Below are 26373 nucleotides of genomic sequence, written 5' to 3'. Positions count from 1 at the left end.
TTACTACTAATACTTACTTACATACAGAGATAAGAGCAAGACAATGTGCTTGAACTAGATGAAGAATAACTTAGTTGTAAATGACAGGTGCTTTAACATAACATACATTATATTACAGACAGGTTAACTACATATCCTTATTCATCATATCTGTAATGCAGCACAAAGTGGGGTTTTATTGTAGGACCTGCTTGTTCAATTTTAGTCTGCAAATTACCTCATAACTAAGTAAGAGACAACAATCAGGCAGAGCATTATGATCCCCTGTGCAATTTAGTCAAATCCAATACAGTGGCTCAGCCATGAGTGCTACTTTTACAAGGTTATAATTTCACAGGTTTTTCTACACAAGTGAATTTCTCAAATCCTAAGCCCCTTTGGCCCCTGGGCAAGACACTGAACCCCCCTACAGCCCATCCTCATCCCCAGCTGTGCAGTGCCGGTCCCAAGCTCGGTATATATCGGGGAGTGTTGCGTCAGGAAGGGCATCGGGCGTAAACACTGTGCCAAATCAACATGCGAGCAAAAGCGATCCGCTGTGGCAAAGCTGAACTCAACTCTGAAAGGACAAAAGAAATTAAATCTTTGGAAAACTGTTATCATGGATGGATTACAGAGGCCCCAACCCACGGGCCAAAGGTGTCAGGGGACCCCTGGAAAGGAAAAATATACCTAAACGAGTCATAAAGTAGCTAAAACCAGATGCAAAGTAAAAAGACTAAAAGAGATGGTAAATATGAGGCAAAAACAAAACTACTAAAAAACTTACACAATAACTAATAAGGGAAACAAATGATTTCAAAGAGCTGCAAAATGACAAGATAAAACACACACACACACACAAGGAACTGAAAGAAAAGCAAAGTTTCCACAGACAAAACTAAATCACTAAAAACAGACACACACTGTAATTGAATGAGATGAAAAACTTTCATGAAGTCAAAATGCGAAATGACTCTAACTCTCCAAAACCGACGTTTCTGTGTCTGTGTCTAGGTTTAGTTGGTATTAATCTTACGATTTATGCTGTTACTGTCTCTAAAAGTTCATGTGTCATCAATACTCTTAACATCAGATTTTACAGTCAGCTATCATTGCCGTTATCTTTTTGTAGTGACATTGTGGACGTATTTTTTATGTTTTATTTTAATAAACCCTATGGGATCAGAGGAAATGCAGCACACATGGATTTTGTTTTGCTGCAGATTCTCCCTTTAACTAGATCCTCAAGTGCATGCTCATGACCCCCCCCCCCCCCCCCCAAATCCATGCTGCTGCTGGAAACTACTGTGCCTGTTTCACCTCTTAACAGCATTCCTGTGCTAATGCATGAATTGTGACACTTCTTCCTTTCCCTCGTTTTCATTCATGCCTTTCTCTGTCTCAGTAACGGTTTAACCCTCCACAGATGACTTTCTGTTGCGGCTTCCTCTGAAGTGCTGATGGGTCACATGCATGACGACCAGTTTAACAGGCAGCCAGGTTTGGCAGCTTGGGGGACAGAGGGTCACGGTCAAAGGTCAGGATAACAGGGAAATCCCAGAGCTCAGTCCAGGGTCAATAATGCTCCTGTGGGACGATCACTGCAGAAATGTGCAGGTCTTCTTCTTCAACAGGTGACATAGTTATTACATATTCTCTGTTTTTGTCAGCTTGATGCCTTTTTCTCTGCTGGTGACATTTTGGTTTTCTGTGCACCAGGAACAAGTAGTAACAGACCTTTAGTACCACTTTTAGTACCCAAATGAGTCACGTAGGAGAATGAACAATGGTGCAGGAGGTAAAATAAAAGAACTAATACCACACTATATATTCCTCATTTAAAACTTTAGCCAAGTAAAAGTGTGCAGTCAAGAAACATGTACGTTTCAGGTGCGTTTGGTTGAAGTTATTTTGAACATTTAATTTTTCAAATGCTCATTTGATGGTTCGGTTTGTAAAACATCAGGAAATAGAAACTCTGTGACACCTTCTGCTCCAAAGATGGTCCGACTACTTGCCAATTTGTTATTGTTGAAGGTTAATCTCAGGTATTAACAATTAGAATAAAGGGTTAGAAAGACCCTCACTTTTTTCTTTTTGTTGTTGTTGTTTTTTTTTTTTGAATTTGTATTTGTCTGGTTTTAGTGTTGTTTTGTGTGTTTTTAGTGAATTTGCACTTTTTCATTGTTCATCTTGTGTCTTATTAAACTGAGCTTTTTCAAAGAAGAAATGTAAACAGTAACTTTAAAGGCTCAGACCTTTAAGCCCCAGGGAGACAAAATCTTGAATGTCATTGTGTCCGTGTCGCATTATGATGTGTGAGATCTGACAGGAAAGATGAGAGGGTCGCACTGACTTTAGCTGTCTGTAAAACCCCCCATCGTTTCATCTGTGTTTTCGAAGGAAATTCAAATGTTCCTGTAAATTATTTCATAGCCGTTGACCACATTCAAAAAAGACAGTTTTATCTCAGTTTATAATCCAAATATCATCCTATAAGAAAGGGAAAGCTGCAGGTTAACATTTTAAAGGCTGTCACACTGTGGGGTGTGTAAATCACAGCCATGGCTGTAAATGCCTGACTGGAAACTCTTTGATTGGTGAAAAAAATGAGAGACAGACAGAGAGTGAGTGAGATTCTACATTGCATTAGTGAGGTTCACACCAGTAAGAGCAACTTTATACAACCTTAACCCGAGAGCTCCCAAATCACTGCAACTCTCTGAGAGTTTCTGCACATACATAAGAAATAGACTTTGGAAAATGCTTCTGCCTGCAACATACACACGAGCACACCTCACTCTGCGTGGGGTGGAGGGTGGCTGATAGCTCCTCAGCAGGTACATGTCACCTCATTCTGCTCTTTGATAAGCACAGACACTTCCTATTAGCATAGGAATGACAAAGACACACTCTGCACCACCCTCTCTTTGTCCTGTCACAGATAACCTTTGTGTGTGTGTGTGTGTTCATGTGCGTTTGAATTAAGCCTTCTGATTTGGAAATGCGTTACTTTTGCGTAAATCCCATCTAAGTGGAATATACACTCTCCACGTTTCTGTAGCCAAAGATCATAGTCAATATAGCCAAACCAAACATTTTTACAAGGCAAAATAAGGATTTGATCAGTAGAAATAACTTGTTTAGTTTTTAGTGAAAAGGTAAAAGTAAAAAGTGTGTGTGTGAGAAAGAGGAATTAAGGGAAAACTGTTCACTCACACCCAGATGATGAGTATGATGATGAGCCAGGCAAAAAAAGAAGAAGAAAGAAGTCTCACAGAAGCCTTAAATGGTACAAATGAGTCCTTTAGCATGTGTTTGTCAAAAGGGACAGGATGTCAGGATGTGTGAGAGGCATCCAGAGAGGATCTGGCCTTATCTCTCTGTGTTCCTATTTGGTGTTAGTTGTAGTCAGAGCTTGAACAAGCCACTTGTCATTTTGCCCAGTTTTAAGACTTAAGTAAACCTCTTTAAACACCCTCCTTTACAAGTTCTGCATTTAAAACATCCCTTATGTAAAAAATAAGAGAATCAGAAAAATGTCCCCATAAAGTGTAAAATTAGTCGATGCAGAAAAAAAGACTCCTGTGATTTGCTTATTGTGAAATAACGTGTAAGCAACATTTTGCTGTTGTTTGTAGCAGAGCAATTGGTGATAAAGTGGCCGATTATTTCCCCCATTAACTGGGTGATTAATCGGTTAGTAAAATGTCCACAGGAGTTCACAGTGTTTGTCTTAGTCAAACTAATCTAAATCTTAGAAATTTCAAAATAATTAAACTCCTTACAAAGAAACATGTTCATATTTGACAAGTTGACAAGAAATAGTTTGATTTGTACAGGAAACATTACTTAAACAATGGTCAAAATAGTTGCCAGTGAATTTTTTCTCCCTCAGCTGTACTTGTATTAACAGCTGGGTAATTACATTTTTCAACTAAACATTACCTTTTATAAGCTCTTCCGATGATTTATTTGCATAAATCCTAATTTGTAAAGTGCAGTTATCAGAGGAATGCAGTGGGGTAAAGTGATGAAACCCTTCACACAGAAAGTTTCCTCTTTGGATGTGAGGGACACCTCTCACGACAGTGGAACAATGCAACCATAAACCCCGCGACTGGCAACAGAGTCACGTTTTTAACATGACTGTAAAGCAGCAATTTAATGTGTGAGCACGTTCTGTGAGGGGAAAGTCACAATTCTACAGCAGGAATGTCGTCTGCCACAATAATGGATGTCCCAGCAGTGAAAGGATCATTCCTGGGGTTTTTTATGTTTGAGCCTGTTGGTCAAGAATGTCATGCCGTTTGGATGAGAGCGGAGCATTTTCCAAACAGGCCACGTTTCGGACTGATTTCCTACCTTCGGGGCAGCCGTCAGTTTCCACTGAGAAAGAAAATCAACCTGATTTCAGTGTTTGAAACCATTGCGTATTTTTCCGTTCTGCAGTGTAGCTAAGTACATTCAATCGAGGCCTGTACTTAAGTACAAATCTGAGATACTAACCAAGTATGGATTACTGAACAGGCCAACCAAGCACAGTCCCAGGGCCCCAAGAAGTGAGAGTTACTGTAGGTTACACACAGGATTTCTTGTTTGAGAGCTCAGTTAGATGTGCACAACACTTTTTCACTGTTTTACTTTTTACTTTCTACTACTACTCCAATATACTTCAGACATAGACAGGACACACAGTAGTTCATTATAATCATTTAATCGATTACGGAAAATAAATGATCATATCAAAATTCCAAATACAGTACTTTAGGATTCCAGTTTGTCAAATGTGACTATTTTCTGTTCTTCCTTTTAATAATTTGGAATCAATTAATTGAGAAAATATTAGCACAGTAATTCACAAGTCAAATAAATATATGTTTCAGTACTGTACAAATGAGCAAAAATGGATTCAATCTCAACCAATTATTACAGCCAAATCATGCATTTTACATGAATGCATGAATGATAATTAGTATAAATGTTACTTTGTTACTTTTACTTTTACATACGTTTACTTAACATTTTCGAAATGTGAGTTTTCCTTGTATTTACCATGTGATGGTAGTGTTTGTCAGCTAAGGTGAAATTAAGGAAAATAGTTGAACTTCTCTTGAGGAAGTTTAACTGCCTTCCAGGCTGAATAGCAAAATAGTTGTTCTTTGGTAAATGGGCTCTAGTATGAATGTGTGTGAAGTGTGTGCGTGTGTATGTGTGTGTTTGTGTATTAGGTTTTAGTTACAGGATCATCTCCTACCATCAGCGAGGTGTGAAACCCTGACTTCTCACGTCCCCCAGCCCTCCCTTTGCACCAGCCCAGGTGTCAAAGCCCCCACTGAGGTGACACTTATCACTGGTCTGGGAAAGAGCCGCTCTGCAGCACACACACACACACACACACACACACACACACACACACACACACACACACACACAGATAGCATGACACGGTTTGGAAAGTGTCTCTGCAGATATTCAGGTCACGACTTGGGAATTGTCTCACCTCATTCGATTAAGCCGCCTGTTCAAATGTATTGGCTCTGTATTCACTGACCGACATTATCTGTCTCACTATCTGGGCCTCGTCTCCAATACTAACTGTGACACACACTCAGATTTATCTCTAACTACCTGACTGGTGTCTGTTTTTAGGCTGTGTATCTTGCTCTGTTCTGCCTCCTCCTTTCCTCTAAAGATAATTATGTCACTCAAACTGCAGAGGATGTGTGTGTGTGCGTTTGTGGCTGAGAGAGAAAGTGTGTGTGCTTGTCGCTTTGGGAAGTTGAGCCACCTACATTAGGCTGGATAACACAGCAGACAGATAAACACATCAGCAAAGAACGTCTAACCATCATGTCTGACTTTAAAATACAGACGGGTTCTTCTGTTAATCATTGGTCCAAATATCTTAGAATTTTGCAAAATCTCCTTCTATTCTATTTGTGATTGTAAATAGCACAGAGACAGCAGAAAATATGGAAACTGTGGCTTCATAATTTTTTTAAACAAATATTTTTTTCATTTTGAATTTGATACCAGCAAAACATCTTACAAACTTTGGGACAGGGGCAAAAAAAGACTGGAAAAATTGTGTAACGTTAAAGAAAATAAAATACTCAGTGCAACACTTCAACTAACGAGGTTAATTGCCAACAGGTCAGTATAGGAATGTAGTGAGGTTCAGCGCACTATGAAAAGCTGTGTGGGAAAATATTTCAACAACAATTTGGCGATTTCATCATGTCTAGTTCATAATGTCATTAAAACATTCGGGGACTCTGTGGAAATCTTTTGTACGCAAGAGACGAGGTTCATAAAACAATATCGAATGGTTATGATTGTCAGGCCCTGAGGCTTTTTGCTGCATCAAAAACAGACATGCTTCATTCGTGGAAGTCACTGCATGGACTCAGGAAGACTGGAGTAAACACAGTTTGACATTGCATCCACAAATGCAAGTCATATTGAAAACAAGATCCAGAAACACCGCTGCCTTGTCCATTTAAAATCAAAAACTGCAGTCTGATGAATCACAATTTGGAATTTTTTTTTTTGAAAATCATGAACGCCTGAAGAGGAAAGGGACCATCTGACTTGTTATCGATGCACAGTGCAACAGCCATCATGGCTTCACAGTAAAAGAGTCCAGGTGATCGACTCAATTCAGTGAGTTAAATCAACCTATTATTATAATCAAGCTAGAATTGATTTGTAAGTCAAATAACTTCTGAACCCAAGCAGTTCAATAATTTACCAACTGTAACTGACCAAAGTAAGAGTTTACTCAACATGTAGTATTTAATTAATTTAAAGATGACATTCGTTTCTATTCGAAAACCAAATGACAGTTTTCCTCAAAACACTTTAATGCGGCTCTTTCGCTGGTAATTTAAAAGCACAAGTTTTGATTTATAGCGTTGGCTCCACACAACAGCGAATACTTCAACAGGACGTAGGTGACAAACATCCAAGCAACAGTACAGAATAAATATTTATCGAGGACAGCAGCCAAATGGTCGGAGGAGTGACCTTGTGACAGAGGGTTCACATTCCTGCACTGCCTGGCAGACAGGAGGCTGAGACACCACTGCCATCAGGATGCTGTAGACACTCAGCACATTTCAGTCGATATTTAGCAGTTTGATAATCAAATAACCATTGTGGAAAATGACTGTTAACCTGGATGACGTGAAATGCAAACGTCCTCGATAATTCCATTGCTTTAAGATTCACTGTGTCCCACATGAGGTCTTGAAAACCCCTTGAATCTCCTATGACTTAAAAGCAAGGCTTTCAGCCTCTTGTAAAAACGGATCCTGTAGTGTTTTACAATGTGTAATGCATCACTACTTGCAGCAGGAATTTTTTAACAGCAGAATATTTTCTCACAAAATGCTGTTTTATATGCTGCTCTCATGTAACTAAAGCTACTTTATTAGGTACACCTGTACAATCGAATGCCACTAAATCCGACGACCCTACCAAATAAAAAAAATTAAATAATGAATATAAGGCGGATTTGATTCCTTTCACAATGTCACTTAACATTGTAAGCTTTATAAAGTTGCATGGCACAGCTGTTGTATTTGATTCCATTTGTTGACTCCGATTCAGCATCAAATCCGAGCAGAGTATCTGTGCTTTTCTGATGCAAAGATCACAAAAGGAGAAGCCACTGCTGCAGCCTAAAGCCCTCGCCGCTCTCTTGCGGTTCTGGACTCTCCGGCAGGCAGACGCGGGCCACGATCGCTGCTGCAGAAGAGTGAGATGTTGGTCTGCAGAAAATGTTCCTGTATTAGTGGGTTGAGTCAGCATATTCTGCCAAATGTGTAAATCAGAAGGCAAACGCATTTTTTGTTCTCTCACAGTTGTAATTTCGGGTCCTTCTATGTGTGTGTATTTTCCTAATATGTAAAAATATGTTTAGACAGATCTTTTTTTTTTTTATACTAGAGTGGAAAGATTTGTTCACCACAGAATCTTATTTTGTAGCTTTTTCTTGGATTGGGAGCAAATCTTGGTGTAGCCTTCAATCTTTCACTGACCCTATTTTTCAACAAAGGTTTGCCAGGTTTTAATCTGTTTATTTTCACAAAAACTTCTTATTCTGTTTGATTTTTGCTATTTTGTGCTCTTACTGCAGGTTTTAGTAATTTCTTCAAACTTTTCTTCCCAATTGCCTTTGTTGTAATTTCCAAACAATGTGTACAGACTCCAGAAACTGCTAATTTCAACATCTCTTTTTAACAATATAAGAAATTAAAAAAAAAATAAAGCTGCATTGTGTTTACTTGACCTCTCGTCTGTCTGAATACGTCTTCAGACAATGACTTTGCGATGTTTCTCTGTCAGCAGCTTAGAAAGGAATGAAACCGGTGCATATCTTCTGTGCAATCAGCATCGTCCCTTTAAATGAAGGTGTCTCGCTGTTTTGGATCCCAGTAATGACAAGTTGCCAATTCTTGTGGAACCTGTGTACGTAGTCTAGACAGGTGTACAGCAGTAATTGGCACTGCAACAGGCTGTGCAATCACAAGACACCTCTGTTATAATAGCTGGTGTGCTCATAATTAGTGTTGTCTTGTGTTGTTTAATGTGTAAATAAAATGTGATGCGGGGATCTGAGTAGACAAAACAATCAATCTCCGGCATCATATGCAACATACATTTTGCAGTAGTAGTTATATTGTAAGTGTACTCACCTACACAAGTACAAAAATAGAAAATGTATTATATTGCATGTAATTTCATTTAACTTAAATAGTGGCATATTTGTTCCTTCTTCTTACTTTTGTGTAATGTGTGATTTTCCAAATTAAATCCTAAGTGAGCACAGAATAAGCGGTGCCAGAAAGTCAAACCTTATTCCTCAAATCACACGCAAAACCTTCTGGACAGTAGCTTGTGTAGAGTAAACCATATTGCAGTACACACCACTCTCAAGATTTGTTGTGTTGTTGCTGCAAACAATTGCATCTTTTAAGGATATTTTCTTTATTTATACAGAGCGTGTGCTTAAAAAGCCATCATCCACCTGATAGCAATTATGTTAATTATGAACTGTGTAGCAAAAACCACCACTTCTGGTGAGTGTTTACCACTGCTAAGTTTCAGTAGCATTTTTAAAACATTTTTAAACCCCAAAGAAACACACAACGAATAAAATACTATAATCTAAAGCCATTATGGACAATGAAAACCTGACACAGTGAGTCACACTCATCATTTATACTCTGTAAACTTCAGAGGAAGAACCAATTAAAATAGTATTTTTGGGTTTTTTTATATGTGTGTGTCCAGAAAAAGGGGATCCTGGTTTATTCAACCATCCCAACTATGAATGTAAAGAGCAAATATGCCACCTAGTGCAGACAGGCCAGAAGCACAAGGCACTGCTCAGTAAAAGTGAAACACAATAAGTTTGCTTAATAAGTGTAGATTTATGCCTCTATTATTAAATCTATCTTGTTATTAGAGCCTATCTACATTACAGCACTGTGAAAATACTCAGTCACAAATCAAAGTCCTATATTTACAATGAGCTTTATGAAGAATGTTGTTAACATAGTCAGGAAAATTCCTTACAAAATGAATGTTGTGGATATTGTTTATTGAATCATTAACTGATTTTATTTCTGTGACCTGTTTGTAACAACTGTGTGGTTAATGTCAAGTAACAACCAAAAGTATTTAATTTTTTTCTCAATTACTTAGGTGTTAAATGAAAAAAAAAGAAGAACAACAAATGGTGAGCCTGCAGTGACACCAATAATATGCAGCAGTTCAACCAAACAGTCCAAAGTTAACAGGTTAAATTTAATAAAAATGAAAGCATCAAATCCTCATTTATGAGGAGCTGGAATCCTGACATTGGAATTTTTGCGTATCATTCCACAGGGTAGAAATAATATATTTCAAAAGAAGGTGGAAACAAACTGGAAATTGTATCTAAGTACAGATGTAACTGAAAAACAAAACAAAACTGAATTTTTTAGTAAAAGTACAAGTTCACCAAAACATACGTCCAGTATTTAAGTTACATAATTGTTTGAGTTGTTTTATTTATTAGTTATTTTCTACCATTACTTAGTTTAGCATGTCATAGCATATTTTCCCCATATTGTTCTGTTTAAATTTAAGCAGCCACTTAAGAAGTACAGCTTATTTTAATGTAACCTAACAAAATTTGATTTAAGGAAATTATTAATTTAGTTTTATTTTCATTGTCTGTTTCTGAATTTTATTGGAAATTTCATTGTTCGATTTAAAAAACAAAAACAAAAAACGTTGACCTGCCGTTTATTTTGAAACTTTAGCGAGTCGCACTTCCTTCTGCCAACTTAACCCTGGCGAAGAAGACGAACCTCGGTCGTTGTGCGCGGACGAAAGGACTTCGCGGTGAAGCAAATCAGCAAAACAAAAACAAAACAAATGAACGCAGTCGAAAAGAAGCTGGCGGAGCTGATACGGGAACACCCGAATCTGTACGACCCATCCCGGCGGGACTACAAAGACACTGTGAAAGGACATCTGTCGTGGAAAGAAATCGCGGACGCCATGGGGAAGTCGGAGGAAGAGGTGAAGCTGAAATGGAAAAACCTGCGCGACAAGTTCTGTAAAGCGAAGAAGCGAATTTCCAAGAGAAACTTCCCGCTGCTAGGCGACGCGGAGAACCCGGTGGAGAGGCCCGTCCCGGTGCTGTACATCCAGCTGTCCTGGCTCAGCGCCTATGTCAAACCCAGAGGGGAAAGTGGCCTAGCAGACCCCGAAGAAGTGAGCGCTCTTCAGGTGTCATGCGTTGACATAAGCACTAGTTCACGTACTTTAGCTGTCAGTAGCTGGCTGGTACGCCGCTGCTAACAATATACCGAGCGTAACAGTATTTATTAGGTTTGTTCTGTAGTTATTTACACTTGAACCACATGGAGCGAACGTTTGTGAGCTGCAAGTATACGTTTGACAACCAAGGAGACCTGGCGTGTGTTTATTCACAACATCCGGGCTCGGTTTTCAGAATAAAAGCTACGACAATTGGCTTCCAGTCAGTAGCACAGGTTGATGCCCTACAAGCACATGTCCAACTCTGTCTTTACCAATCATACAGAATCACAACGAACGGTACCAGCACACGAAAATGCATAGCTGTAAACTCCTTAGTTACTGTGCAAATGGATGGATTTTTGATTAAGCACCGTGGGTGTGTGCACAGCCTCTGAATGCAGTTATTAAAAATATGTAACCCAATACAGTGGCTCTGCTTTGAATCCTACTTTTACAAGCTTTAAATTCTCAGTCTTGAGGTTGAAACTGTCAGAAAGGTGATAATTCTACTATGAGCAGTGGAAATGTATTGGGGGGCATTATAAGATGAGGTGGTCCTAATGATTAGTTTTAATTAACCACTTTGACCTCATTAACAAACATGGTAGAATTATCAAGGTTCAATCTAAAAACTGAGAAATTATAACAAAGTAAGAGCAGAATTCTTGCAACCCGAGGGAGAAGAATATGAAGCTTGATGTCATTGCTGTTGCCTGTGTGAACCAGTCCGTCTTTACGTTGTTTTTCCTGTCACACAGGTAGCTGGAAGTGGCGATGACCCAGAGAAAGAGCGATATAAAGATAGTAAGGAGCAGCAAGGCCCTCTGCGCGTCGATAGCACTGACTTTTCTCTTGTGGAGTCTTGTTCAAACAACCATCAGGAGTTGAAGAGGACTCCGGTTGCTCTTAAACGCAAAAGGCAGCCAACCACAGAAACTGAGATAAGTTCTGCAGATGCTGTCAACAACCTGAGAGATGACGATGAGATGTTTTTGCTCAGCCTTCTCCCCTCACTGAAGAGACTTACCACCAAAAAAAGAATGGAGGTACGGATGAAATTCCAGCAAGTGCTTTATGCGGCAGAGTTTGAGGACTAAAGAGCTCTAAAGTCAATAAAATCATTAACACCTTCAAGCACTCAACTTGTAAATAGGTGTTTTTAAAGTAAATAGAAATGTATTATTTTTATTTATGGAGCATAACCCCTATTAAAATACAATGTGTTTGTTTTTAATGTCGGTATTGGAGCCAGTCTTTTGTAGTAGCCCGACATCATGTTTGAGATTTTATGCTGTCCTACTGTTGAATTTGACTTCCATTATTTCCATTTTTTTAAAGTTTAATCCACACCCATACATGTATTTGGGACTAGGTCTGAATGAGCTACTGGAAACTCTACGAAACAACAAATCTCACTGTTTATATTTACAGCTAGATGACACAAATGCCAAGCAAACTTTGAAAACAGCACAGTATCTGCTCTCATCATGCACAGATTTAATACATCAATTTCATTGTAACATGTTTAAGTAACTGTAAGTATGAATTGGTTTTTTTTAACTGTGTAGCTACAAATAGACAACGTTTGGAAACAGTAAATTCTATCCATTTCATTCAACTTGCCGAAACGTCCTGATTCATTTCAAATATGTTTCATGGATTGACAGATCACTGACTGTGCAGTAATTAGAGTTTTCCTTTATTTTATCTGTCTGAAAGAAGTAATTTCTACTGTATATAATGTAGAAACATTTTCTTGCCCCAGTTTTCTCAAACGTCTACAATCAGGTCTGTATATATTTGGTCACTGACACTATTTTCATAATTTTAGCTCTGGATGCCCTCAACAAAGGAATAACAGTCAATATGTGCTTAAAGTGTAAACTGTCAAATTAAATTTAATTAAATTTAATTAAATTTAAATTGGGTTTAGATACAGAAGGATGCAGGTTCAAATCCCACCCCACCAGCAGTGGCCCTGCCCACCAGCCCCAAGCCCGGATAAAATGGGAGGGCTGCGGCAGGAAGGGCATGTGCGGAACACATTTTGCTGTGGCGACCCCTGAAGGGACAAGCCAAAAGCCACTGATCTGTTTTGGTCAAAAATAGTGGATGAATCGCAAGGGAGTTAGACATTTTTATTGACAGATCCCCGGTTTTAAATTGTTTGACTGAAGTCTGGAATTCATTGATGTTGGTTTAAGTTTAAAACACTGACTAAGCTTTTGAATGTTTGAATTTGATCAAATCCCCTTTTTTCCATTCATCATCCTGCTAATTCATTGAAGTTTGCTTCAAGCAAAGTCTCATCTTGTATTTCACTGAGGACCTTCCAGCTGCAGTGATTCGGTCTAATTCTCTTTGCTGCACAGCGATACACTTACACACTAACACAACACTCTGGCTGATCTGGGCATGCACCGCCCTCCCTCTCTATCCAGTTCTAAGGCAATGTTTGGTTGCTCGACCTTCCTCTCTTTTGTTGTGCTTTCAGATAGCACTGCCTTCCTGCATTTGCATGCTTTCATTCATATCTTCATGTGTTTCATTCATGAATGTGCTATAGCGTGATGTCTGGGCGTGAATGAGTGCTTTCCTCCTGTTCTTCTATCTGACCCTTTTTTCTCCTCCTTTTGCTACGTTAGTCTGACACCCCTCCCCCTCTGCTTGCAACCTCCCTGCTCTCTCTTCATTGGATGGTGCGTGGGGTGATGGTTGTGGGGTCTGTCGGTGATGTCTCCAGAGCATGTACCGGCTTACAGCTTTAGAACTATGCGAAAGCTCATGTTGACATTGCAATCGGATTAATACCATTTTAAGTGTCTGTCATGGGACACGAGGAAGCTGCTGACTGCTACAGCTGGACGGACGTGCTAATGCTTTGACAAACGTCTTGATCACTTTCCTCCGAGTCATTGGCTGAAACTCCATATACAGGACCGGAGGTTAGACTTCTGCCTAATGGAGCAGACCATTGATTGCTGGCACGCTGCATGAACAAGACTCAACACTCTTCTGCTGCTGAGGTGAGATGTAGTAATTACATGATAATATAAATGTTTAACTGATCATGGAACATTTGTGATGATGGTGTGAAACATAGTGGTTGTTAACCTTACTATATACACTATGTAGTGTACATGTACTTTTATTTGCAGCACACTTGATAATTTCTGTCTCTTATTCCTTGTTAATCCGAATAGTGAAAGAAATCACTGTACATAACACTACAGTTCCAGCACTGCTGCAGAATGAGAGGTTGGTTACTACGATGGAACAACAACATGCTCGTATCGGTGGAGTGAGGTTCCACTGAGGAATACTCATTGGTTTCTCTGACTGTCTGTCGTGTGGAACGGCATGTTCCTGTAGTGATAGGGATGGGTCATATGGTCCACACATACCACCCTGAATGTGGCTGTTAGTGGTGTGTTTGTTTAGGTGTGGTTCAGAAATGATGTGAGATCAGACAAAGGAGACAGTGTGGAGAAGTAAAGTCGATGGAGGGTTGGGGGAATTGATGCAGCGATTAAACTGCAAAATAAAAAAGTCGTTTTTGATGTGAAATCAGAATAGACCCTTGTGCAAACTGTTGGTTAACGAGGTTCTGAAGAGAAGATATTGACACTGTTATGCAGTTTTCTTATGAATCAGATGAATATATAAAATAAATTCCAATATGTTTACGTCCAAATGGTAATGCATAGTTGTATGTTATAATTAATGGTGAATTTGTGCATGTAGCACAGTGCTGGAGGTAGTTGCCTGCAGACGAACAGGCAGAAATGTAAGAATGCAGAGTGGGCATGCAGAACTTCAGACTGACCAAATGATGACAAGGCTTTCTTATGCTTACTTATAAGAAAGGTACAGAGAAGCTGAATAAAAGCTGAAATCAACAGAAAGAAAGAAGTAAAAAAACTGAATGGGCTTCAACATTAAATCAACAGCAACAGCCACAATTCAGTTTTCTGTTGTGATTGCAGTCACAGTTAACACAGGCACTACACAAACAGCTAAAGACTGTGCAGATCTGCAAGCAACAGATCATATGACCCTGGTCAGGCCTGAACCATTAGAGAGAGCGAGTGGGAAATGGAGGAAGTGAAGCAGATACACAACAGTGCTTATAACGCAGTGTGCTGTATCCTCCACACTAGTAGAGCTGCTCTTACTGTGAGTGTAATGGATCTAATTTAATACAGTTGATGTGGTTGGAGGCTTTTACATCCATGATATGGTGACGTGGAGGCCCACACATAAGCTGCTGCTCGAAAAAGGTAAAAAAAAAAAAAAGAACATATTATTTTCAAGGAAATTCAAGATTTGTTAGACCTTAGTAGAATATTTGAGAAAAAGTGATGGTGTATGAGAGATAGTGGACAGGGACTGCACCTTAAGTCTGTATTACACACACACATTCTGAAGCCAAGCAAGTAGCCATTTTCTGATGGGATTGTTGAACAAATCGGAGATGTGAGAGGTGATTCAGAGGTCTGAAACTAGAGTAGCCTAGATGACTAGGCAGACATCCTTTTCCACCTCAGAACTCAATGTATGTGGGCAGCGGCGGGGGGGGGGGGGGGGGGGGGTTGTCTCTGGCCACAAAGGTTTTAGTCAGCAGGGTGTTATACATACACATAGGTGAGCTTTTATGCCAAAGGGCATTTGTATTTGGTGACATGTCTTCCATTAGTTAGATTTTAAGAATAGGTCTGTCATCCTCTTTACTGCCTGGTCTATTCCAGGTATCCGTGTCCAGCTCCGCACAGTCCAGCAAGTTTTGGATCTCTGGTCAGACAACAACGGGACAATTCAAGATTCCTCTGGATATTCTTGATTCCCATCCTCTTTGCAACGAGGCAGTGGGCAGAGGAGAGTCCCACTCACCATGTACTCCCCTCAGAGTCTCCACCGCTGGGGCATCACTCACAGTGAGAGCATGGAGCGGTTGGCCTACAGTCAAGGTAAGTGAACAACTCAAATGAATTACACTGTATACTCTATACTCTACTCTATTATATAGTTATAAAGCGTGTGCAACCTGGTCTCATGCATCTTGATAGCAGATAATGCTTTTAATGGGACAAGAATGAGGCTGAGTCAAAATTTTTAAGCTGCCAAAAGCGTCTTTCCACAAAGCAACTTTTTGTTCGTTCCAAGACCTGAGAACAAATAACAGTTAAACATATGGATGGATTACAGGCATAGGCCCAGGGGTCTGAGCGGTAAGGGGGGCCCTGAGTCAGAGCCCCTTTACAAAGTAAAGGTTCATAATTCTTGTTTGAAAGTCACAAAGCTGAAATAAAATATACAAAATGATCCCAAAAGGACAACAAATAGACACAAACTTATCTTAAAGGGACCAAATCTGATGAAGCAAAGACAAAAGATTAACTTTTTACAAAAACACTCTATTTCTTTTATCCCAAAACTGACTGCAAAGAGAAAATAAAAGACCACATAGGTAAATGATCCAAAAAGACTCTCAGCATGAGCATACAGAACATCTCCAGATTTAAGTATTTTTGAGTATTTTTTTAATATGGCGTGGTTGTAGTAACTTGTCTTTTTTTTAAAATTGCATCCTCTCTCTTTATCTACTGTTGCTTTTCTCTGATGCCCGTGTGGGTGCTGGTTGTTTCCACTGCTATGCCTCTAAATTGAACTAAATTCTGTTTTGCATTTCTATTTAACTATTTTCCTCTGTGGGTTGAACATCCCACATTCTGCATTAAGTCAAAATTATATAAGGACTTTAGAGCAGCTGAGGTCATGGGTTCAAGTAAAAGAATACAAACCGGTTTTTGGCCTCAAACAGATTTAAAATGATCACGGTTAAGCTTAAATTTAACATGTATAGCAGAGTCTTATTATCGAATGTAAACTCACCCTCATGTAATCTGCCCTGCATTTATTTAATAGTTTTAGTTACTAGTTACTTCTCATTTAAACTGTCAACATTATCATGTATATTATGATTATCCTTATTTTGACCGACATTCATGTTATTAAATGCATCACATTTTATAGTGAATGAACGAGTTTCTTACAGGACTGCTTTACTATTTAGGTACATGTTAGAATTTGAGTAAAACAATTGAAGAGCAGTGGGACTTTAGTATATGTGACCTATTAAATTACCATGTCTACCGACCTTTAAAGAGTTTTTTTTTATATAGTCACAAATCTGCGGGCTGTGCCTTGTTCCTGCAACGCCCTCTTCCAGCAGCAGGGGGCGGCAGCTCTTCCACAGAACTGCCGCTGAAATCATTACGTAGTGCTGCCTTTTGTGTGTCTTGTGAGCCTCGTGACCCCGCCCCTCCGGAGGGTGCAGCGGGACCGTCGGGAACCAGTTATCGGTTACTTGAGTAGATGTGTTAGCTGTAAAAAAATAAATAAAAATCATCTGTACAACACTATGCTCACTATGTGCGGAAGACACACATTTCGCCAGCAGCAGTTGTCTGCGCTTTCGCCTCCGGAGCTCGCGGACACCATGTAGACTGACGCCTACGTTTTCAGTCGGTGAACGTAGCCACGGGTAGGTTGGTTTGACACGAGCCGGACCTGTCACAGCTTCGTTCGGTGGCATCACTGGTATTTTTGTGCCGCGGTTGTCATTATGGTCTCCGGCTGAATTGTACATGAAAGCTAGCTTGCTAACGGCCAACAAACCAGGGTGAATCTGGCTGTTTTCGCTCTAGCGGTGGTACGTGAACATGGCATCGCCCGCAGAGCACGACCTGGCGCTGTCTGAAGCCGACGGCAGCAAGGAGAAAAGCCAGGTGTTTGGGATTTTGAGGCTACAGGAGGAGAGAGCTGGTGCTGTGGATAAAGCAAGCGGCACAATGAGAGGAGGAGGAGGAGGAGGAGGTGGTGGAAGTGGAGGCGACGGCAGATGGCAGGCTCCTATCTTCGCTTTGGCCAGAAAAGCATCCGAGACCATTTCAGGGAGCATTCACGTCCTGCCCAAAGTGTCGGAGGACAGGTCGTCTCTGCCCGGGGACTGGGCCGTCCAAGGTACAGTTTGATCAGCATCTGGAGACATTAATTAGTTAGAACACGTCTAAGGACAAACGAACAACCCTGGAAACATTCAGGAACAATTATTCACCCACTCAGTTGTTAATTGTAGCACTACAGATAACCACTACGTACGTATCCTGCAAACATGCAAACAATGCAAACATTAGCATGATGCACAGAGCATGTTAACCCCCAAGCAAAAAGTCAGTGGCATTTAAGTGAGTGACAAATGTGACGCTTCAGGCAGTTGTGTATGTTTGCTGAGCACCACTGCAAACAGCTGAGGATGGAGGAGCAGTGACGTATCCAAAATACGCTGCGAGGTGTCCTTACGTCCACTGGACACCAATCACTTATTGTTTTTCTAATGAATCTATTAGTCTCTTGTCTCGTGAATGCTGTGTGTTTGTAAAACACTTGCATGTTCATCACATGTTTTGTAGCCCAATCAGATGTTAATTAAATGTTAATTTCTGGGACTCTGGTTTCCATTTCACAGTCCAAAGACATGCATGTTAGGTTAACTGGTGACTCTAAATCACCCATGAGTGTGAATGGTTGTTCTGTGTGTGTGTGTTTGTGTCTGTGTCTTGGCCCTGAGATAGACTGGTGACCTGTCCAGGATGGACACCTCTCACCCATTGATAGCTGGGATAGGCTCCAGTCCCCCCGCAACCCTGAACAGGATAAGTGGTTACAGATAATGGATGGATGGACTTTGGACACCATTAAACACTCAGCAGAAATGCTGCTTGGTGTCATTCTGTTTTAATCTTAATCCATGTGCTTTAATATTGGAGCTTCTACTGTTGTAGAAGTGACAGGATTATGAAGATACATGAAAAAGGACGTTTTGTGCAGTATTTTTTGGAGTCCACTGCCTAAAGACATCCAACAGTCATGCATCTTTCTAAGAAGTCATTTGTTGATATGTCAAATGGTTCCCATGCAACCTGCTGGGAATATTAAAGTGTTGGGTCTCTTCGTCACTGCCATGCAACTTCTTTAGACATTTCCAATTGACATTGTTTTGTCCTGTCCTGGTGCTTGGCTACACATTAACCCAGAGGTCCGTGTGCACACCTAAGTGCATACCTCTGTGGGAGGTTACAGTCTCAGGCCCTGGAGGCCCTTCTCTGTAGGAGAGGTGTTAAATATTCTTTTGTTTGCTTGAAAACAGTTGTTGCCAAAGTTATTGCTGCACTTGTTCTATAGACGAAAACAAAAATATACCGGTTATGCTATAGTATTATTCATATTACAGGTGCGTGTTTTACTATATTCTATGTTCATCCTTATGATGTGGAATTTTTTAAATCAAAGCAATCGTAATGTTTGGCTTTTTTTCTGCAGCCCTGCGAGACCCCATGGCCATGGAGCGAGCCAACCTGCTGAACATGGCCAAGTTGAGCATTAAAGGGCTGATCGAATCTGCTCTGAGCTTCGGGCGAACTCTGGACTCAGACTACCCACCTCTCCAGCAGTTCTTTGTTGTTATGGAGCACTGTCTCAAACATGGCCTCAGAGGTAAGAATGAGTGTGACTGTAAGATGTTGATGCTCTGCTGGTATGGCTAATGTATATCGGCAATCCCTTTTTTTTTTTAAATTAAGATTGCGAAACAGTTGTGATTGAATTGTGTCTGGTTTCTGCAAGCACATGTCTGAGAAGTCTTTTTCTTTCTCTAGTGAAAAAATCTTTTCTGGGCTTTAACAAGTCTCTGTGGGGCCCTCTGGAGCTGGTGGAGAAACTGTGCCCTGAAGCAGCAGAAATCTCTGCCTCTGTACGAGACCTGCCTGGACTTAAGTGAGGAAAAATATTTTTGGAGACACACACATGTGCTCACACATGGTTCAGCTCAATATCCAGGTTGAGAATTGTAAGCCACGATAAACCTACACACTCCCGTACACGAGAATGTGACCTGAGCAGGATCAAGGAAGTACCTGAGTACCATTTACTTTCACTTCACCTTTCCTCTCCCTGCTGGTTAACTATACCCTTTTCCCTATTCCTCTACTTCTTTATCATTCTTTGTTGAAACTGTTGCAGTTAGTGTAGACATATATTTATAAAATTAAGACTTGAATTGAAATTAGTTACTAGACGTTAGATTAGGCAATAGATATTTTAAAAAGTAATTATTCAAAATCATGCAATAGCTTATATACTGCATGCACCTGGCTGATGATTGTAATTTATAGTAATTGATATTCCAGCAGTATCTACAACTTAAGGCAGTAAGACATGCAATAAATACAACACATCCAAGGGAAGTACAATAAATACTAAAAAATGGCACGTTTGTGTTCATTTATTAAACGTTGCTTCTACAGCCATTAGTATTACTAAGAAAACATATTTCACCACTGTGAGTGATAAAATATCCAAGTCAAAAAGCAAATGCTTTGGTGCCATATTACTGCTGGTGTATCTAATGTTAAAAATTAATGTAGTGTCCTCTAGTGGCTATAAGCACAGCCTCGTGCTCTCTCATTCCACCACATAATTTCCAGATCCACACTTTCTTTGTTATTCAGTTGTGTGTAGATGAGTTTTCCAGGCAAGAACTAAAGGGAGTAATATTAAAGTCTTCGCTGGTACAGCAGAATGGGGGAAGGGTTGTGTTCATGTAGATGGAAAACAGATTCAGTTTCCTTTTGTGGTGCTGAGTCAGACCAACAGACATGTAGTAGGGCAGTGTTTTGCAATAATGTGGACCCACGACGGTAAAGATTGCATCTGCGACCACGACTTTCATCTAGACCAATGTTATACTACAAAAACACTGTGACAATCACTTGGATTGGACAACACTTCGATGAACTGACGGTTTGGTCAGACTTGAAGCTAAAATCCAGAATGTTTTTTATACACTAACTTTCTCACCTCACAGATTCACACAGGCTTAATAGATGTGAAAAAAGACACACGTCAACCTTTACATATCTAAGCAGCAACGCAGATCATCAGACTGATTTTATCATGTCACCAGCCTAGCACCATGGAGAGTCCCATGGAATATAACGTTGTCACCAATGTGAATGTATTGCAGGACTCCTTTAGGCAGAGCCAGGGCGTGGTTACGTCTGGCTCTGATGCAGAAACGGCTGGCCGACTATCTGCGACTCCTTATCACCAGGAAAGATCTGCTTAGGTACAAACACGCACACAGCCACATGCCACTTGGTTCATTTCAGCTTGTTTTAGAGAATTTACATATTCTATTTCGACAACAAACTTTGTTTAAAAGAATGATTTGTGTATTTTCCATAGTGATTTCTATGAGAATTCAGCACTGATGCTGGAAGAGGAGGGAGCAGTGATCGTGGGCCTGCTGGTAGGCCTGAATGTCATAGATGCCAATCTGTGTGTCAAAGGCGAGGACCTGGACTCTCAGGTAACAACTGCTAGGACACAGAATTGGCTTATTTGACTAAAAAAACATTTACAGCAGGAATTAAAATATTGTCTTATTATGGGGTTGCCATCATGGTTTAAGTTTGACAATGATGTTTTACATTTAGTATAAATTATACGCATCATTTTTTCCCTTGATGATTAGGTATGAGATTTTCCTTGCACCATACTGAACCGAGGAGATAAATGTATTGCCTATATCAACAAAGCAAAGATTATAGCTTTCCTTTTGATTTGAATGAAGTAATTTATCTGCTGAGATTTATTTAGTTTATTTTCTGGAAAGCATCTGTTTCCCTTCCTGGAATGAGGCAGGTGGATAGCAGATGCTATGGTGTCATGTTACTATCCATGGCTGAAGCTTTGTCCTGAGTGCGAACATATTTTCACTTCTTACTCAATGTGGCTGGAATAGCGTAGCAATGTGAGGTCATGAGGATTTGTTTGTACTGATACTTTCCTACCTCCAAAACAAGATGGTGTTTTACACCTAAAAGCAAGATGAGATAGCTGCAGAGATTTCATATAATGCAAAAACTCTAAGGATTCTCATATATAGCTTGTAAAACTATATTAAATAATTTTACCAAATGTCTTGTTTTTCTCTTTCTTATGTGATGTATGGAGTGCAGTGCTCTTAGACTGTGATGGCATAATGATTTTTGTCTGCAAGTGTGCTTAACTAAAAATCAACTGAGCTCCATTTTTACAAAGTTCTTTATTTTAATTTTAAGGTTGGCGTGATCGACTTCTCCATGTACCTAAAAAATGATATTGATGACTACAGGAGTGAAGAGAGGTACGGTCTGTCATTTTGTCTCAGTTCTGTTGTATACACTTGATTTCTTGGATGTGGTGCTCTGTGTTACATCTGTTTCCATGGCAACAGGAATAGCCAGATAGCATCCATCTTGGATCAGAAGAACTATGTGGAGGAACTCAACAGACAACTAAAGTAAGTAATGTTCTTTCTTGTTACTGAAAAAACACCTATTTGCAGGGTTTCCCCCAGAAATCCTTAAGATAAACTTTCATGAAGTTCAAGGAACAGAAATTCAAGAGGTTAGGCTTGCTGTAGCAAAGTTTTAAAAAATGTTGTTTTGTTTTACAAAAATTAAATTAGCTTTTGAACCTTGTGACTTTACATGTGAATGTCTGGTTTGTCTGTCACCACAGGCATATTCAGTAGAGCACAGAATCTTATTTACTTTTCCTATTTTATTTTTTACTTTGCTCACAAAGAGTGATCATGAGTTATAGACTCAACAAGACTGTAAAGACGGACTACTTAGTAGATGAGTACTCAACATGATATCATTTCATGTTCTTTAAAATCTCTTTTGTCTCATTTTGCAAAGTGACAGCATAAAACTACTGAAGTAGATTTATAAAAAAGGTTTAAAAATACCACTCACAAGTGGGTTTTAAAAAGTACATCTTTTTTTATTTAGTACTGACTCCTCACTGTCTCTTCAGAAGAAAATAGAAAAGTCTCTTTGTGGCCAACAATACTCATGCCAAGAGGCAATAAATAATAAAATCAGTCTGTTCTTTATTGTTCTTGCGTGTCACGCCGATGGTGGTGTCACCGCAGCTTCATTCGGTGTTGGTATGATGGCCAGGCCGCACTATATTTGCAGTGGAAAACAAAGCATCAAACAACCATTAATCCCAGAGGGAAAGTGCTTTGCCTTGTTGCAGCTGCTTTCTGCTGAAAAAAACCCACCCAGTAGAAAACCACACCGGCACAAGGAACAAACACTTCTACTTCTATCAATAGGAAAAAACAAAATCTAAGATGAGAGGTTTACAATAATCAGCTGTCATGCAGTGCAGTGAATCAGCTAACCATGGTGCCACTGTATTGTTGCTGTGGCCATTAAAAGTTAAATTTGGCTCTTGCTAATATTTGCTCTCCATCGAGTCATAACAGTGAAAGAAAACATTCAACTTTTACCACCTCATCTGTGATTTGAAAGACTGGAGTCCCATTCCCATATTCTGAAAAAATGTTGGCACTATAATTTCTATGGAACTGCAAATGCAATTGAACATATGTAATTTTGTATGTTTGCATGTCTAGTTCCACAGTCCATGGTCTTCAGGGCAGAGTTGACTCTCTGGAAAAGTCCAACTCTAAACTCATAGAGGAGGTAGGGTTCACACTCAAAATCTATATTAGATGTAAGCACTTGTGTACAGACCTTACACAAGTTAACTAGAACTGTTTTAAACATATTTTATTGTTTTATGTTAAAATAGACGGCAAAGGATTACTGCTGTTGGTGGCTTGACTAATGCAATTACCTGAACTGTTGTTTTTTTTGCAGTTGGCCATAGCTAAGAACAACATCATCAAACTGCAGGAAGAAAACCAGCAGCTGAGGAGTGAAAACACCCTTATTCTACTGAAGACACAACAACATTTAGAGGTACACAGTCACTCAGATCTGTTAGTAAAGTTTTAGCCCTGGCCACAGCTGAAGATATAACCTTAATATAGGTACCAATTTGAAGTACAAACTGATGCCTGGCATATTGACATGTTCTTCCTGCTGATGTTATTTACTATAGGTGACCCAGGGTGACGTGTCAGTAGAGAGAGACACATACAAACAGTCTCGTCAGGGGTTGGATGAGATGTACAATGAGGCTCGAAGGCAACTGAAGGAGGAGTGTCAGCTCAGACAGGTCATACTCTAACTGCTTGCATATTAAAATGTGTGTACTATACATGGTGACTGTGTAATAACTCATATAATAAACTTAATATACGTGTCGTTTGTTTTTTAGGATGTGGAGAATGAGTTGGTAGTCCAGGTGTCAATGAAACAGGAAATGGAGATGGCCATGAAACTTCTGGAAAAAGATATTCATGAAAAACAGGTCAGCATACTTTTTAAATTCTTTGTACTTCCTGTATTTTCTGTATTTACTAGAAATCAGGAGCTGAAAGTAGACAGAAAGCATGTATTGCGGTCTCTAGAGTGACTGCTGTAGTGACCAGCAATCAGATTGAGCCTGACTTAAATTGCTTTATTGGTTCCCAGTTCAATTCAGAATATAATTCCGAATCCTGTTGTTAGTTTGTAAGGTACTGCATGGTTTAGCTCAGAAATATATATGACTTACTTACTAACTACTCCCCTTATCAAACTTCTCGGGTCCTTAGATAATGGCTGGCAAAGGAGCATTTAGTTACCGTGGAGCTTCCCTCTAGAATACTTTGCTTGATGAGCTAAGAGATGTAAAAACGTTATCCATGTTTAAAGTTAGGCTTAAAATGCTGACGCCTGCTGTATTGTGTTAGTATGTGTTCATGCTGCTAATGTGTAACCTAACAGCAATGCTGGTTTTGCTGTTTATAACTGTAGTGTACAGCCTGAATTAGAAGATACTGTATGTATCCATGTACTATGTGTGTATGTGCATACATTTATGACTATTAAGAATTAAGTGACTGGAGAAAGCTGAACTAACTTAAGTTAAACTAAATTAAGTTATGATAATAAAGTTACTTTTCACATATTGCCATAATAACTTTAAGCCCTTTAAGCACACACAGCCTGTAATTGCCACTTGCAGCTGTGAGAGCAGATCTCTGTGTTCGGCAACCCTGTCAGCATCTTGCCTCTCACCACCATCACCTGAATTCTGCAACGTAAACACCTACATCTGACATTTGTAGCTGAGCTGTGACATAAAGTAGCTTCATTATGACGCTGCTAGAACCATTAAAACAACATCACCAAGTGAAAAAGCTGTCAGACTAGGGAATAATGTCAGCATCATTATCAGAGAATATTTCTAATAAATGTGTTTTCCATTGTTTTTATTTCAGCTTGCTTTTGCATTAAAACACACCGGTGCAGCTAAACACCAAGTCTGGCAGCTAATTATCAATATTTCATTTTTCCCCAATTCAATTCAAAATATATGTTGCTGATTAACAGTTTCACTTCAGTGTGTGAAACTGCTCCAGGAAACCAGAAGAAGCCTCATGACAAGGTAGACAAGAAATCACAAGTTAAGTTTTTTGCTTTTGATTAACAGGACACACTGATCGGACTGAGACATCAACTAGATGAGGTCAAAGCCATCAATGTAGAAATGTACCAGAAGATGCAGGTACATAAATACACTTTTCCAAGTATCATCTAAAAGATAAGAAAAGGTAAAGATCAACGTATTAGTGGGTGGTCACTGCAACTTGTCACAGCCATTCATTCTAATCTCCCAGTCATCTGATGAGGAGATGAAGAAGAAGAATGATGTGATCAGTCGTCTCGAGGAGAAGACCAATCAGATCACCGCTACCATGAAGCAGCTGGAGCAAAGGTGAGATGCCCTGCCTGTAAAGGTGCAGCACACACAAATCAAAACAGGAAACTCACTTTGTCCCATGTGTCCTCTCAGTCTGTCAAGCTGTCTTAACCAGCTGCTGGTATGTTAAAACCTTTGACCTGCAGTGTTTATTTGCTTCACCTGTAAAAATGCAGTGTCCCTTTATGAAATTAAGATTGACTTGGCTTTTAAACAATCTTATACACTTTTAGGGTGTCAAAAAATGACTAGTTCTCAGCTGAACGTAGGATCTTTCCACCGTCATTAAAAGTTGGATATTACTTTAAATACTTACGTATTTATTAAAAGTCTACATGACTTAGATTGTGGGAATGCTGAAGAGAACTGTGGGGAAACCTGGGGGAAAATGATTAGTTTTCTTCCTTCTCACTGCTCAGGGTTTCCCTTAGGAGACAGGTTATGAGGTGGAAAACCTTGTCTCCTGTCTGGCTTTGTTTTCTGCTTCAAACATGGAAAGTTCCACTTAATAACTGAACTGACATTTTCCTGGATTTTACCTGACGTTGAGGGATGGGATGGGATTATTCAGGCCTTTTTTTGTAATCTGCTTAGTTACTAGATTTCAGTCCAAACTATATCTGAAGGCATGTGCTACTGTAGATGGGTGTTGCAGTGTAACAGCTCTCTTTTCTTTCCTTTTTCATGTAGCCTATGCGACCCTAATTATGATTTATGTTTATATTCAATGAAGAATCTGATACAATCAGCAGTGGGAAACCAAATGACTGGTTTTATAAAGACATTTCAGGCTGGTTC

At 39.6% G+C, this 26373-nt stretch overlaps 2 protein-coding genes across 9 annotated transcripts in view; both read left to right on the top strand.

The window, feature by feature from the left end:
* Positions 1–10304: 10304 nt before the first annotated feature.
* LOC137105644 (uncharacterized) lies at positions 10305–12660 on the top strand. 2 transcript variants are annotated; one of them, XM_067488129.1, is made up of 2 exons: positions 10305–10770; positions 11562–12660. In XM_067488129.1, exons 1-2 carry the CDS (start codon positions 10414–10416, stop codon positions 11898–11900), a joined length of 696 nt encoding a protein of 231 aa, XP_067344230.1. In that variant the 5' UTR covers positions 10305–10413; the 3' UTR covers positions 11901–12660. The 2 variants fall into 2 exon arrangements, with proteins under 2 accessions (XP_067344230.1, XP_067344239.1); XM_067488138.1 differs by having other exon boundaries at positions 10305–10755; positions 11562–12651.
* An 845-nt stretch (positions 12661–13505) lies between these two features.
* Positions 13506–26373, top strand: part of rufy2 (RUN and FYVE domain containing 2) — a 21486-nt gene continuing 8618 nt past the window's right edge. The window contains exons 1-15 of one of the 7 annotated variants that reach the window (XM_067488046.1): positions 13506–13829; positions 15603–15770; positions 17511–17826; positions 19186–19359; positions 19521–19638; positions 20888–20989; positions 21109–21232; positions 21987–22051; positions 22142–22207; positions 23336–23405; positions 23583–23684; positions 23827–23943; positions 24046–24138; positions 25306–25380; positions 25493–25590. In XM_067488046.1, coding sequence (XP_067344147.1) covers positions 13797–13829; positions 15603–15770; positions 17511–17826; positions 19186–19359; positions 19521–19638; positions 20888–20989; positions 21109–21232; positions 21987–22051; positions 22142–22207; positions 23336–23405; positions 23583–23684; positions 23827–23943; positions 24046–24138; positions 25306–25380; positions 25493–25590 — 1721 coding nt within the window. In that variant the 5' untranslated portion in view covers positions 13506–13796. Of the gene's footprint in view, positions 13830–14155; positions 15084–15551; positions 15771–17083; positions 17348–17510; positions 17827–19185; positions 19360–19520; positions 19639–20887; positions 20990–21108; positions 21233–21986; positions 22052–22141; positions 22208–23335; positions 23406–23582; positions 23685–23826; positions 23944–24045; positions 24139–25305; positions 25381–25492; positions 25591–26373 lie in introns of those variants that run through there. The other 6 variants (XM_067488036.1, XM_067488084.1, XM_067488055.1 and 3 more) reach the window with 6 other exon arrangements.

The sequence above is a fragment of the Channa argus genome, chromosome 2, assembly GCF_033026475.1.
Source record: "Channa argus isolate prfri chromosome 2, Channa argus male v1.0, whole genome shotgun sequence".
In the NCBI taxonomy this organism is placed as follows: Eukaryota; Metazoa; Chordata; class Actinopteri; order Anabantiformes; family Channidae; genus Channa; species Channa argus.
The sequence above is the reverse complement of the archived record's forward strand: the minus strand, read 5'-3'. Positions and strand labels throughout refer to the sequence as shown.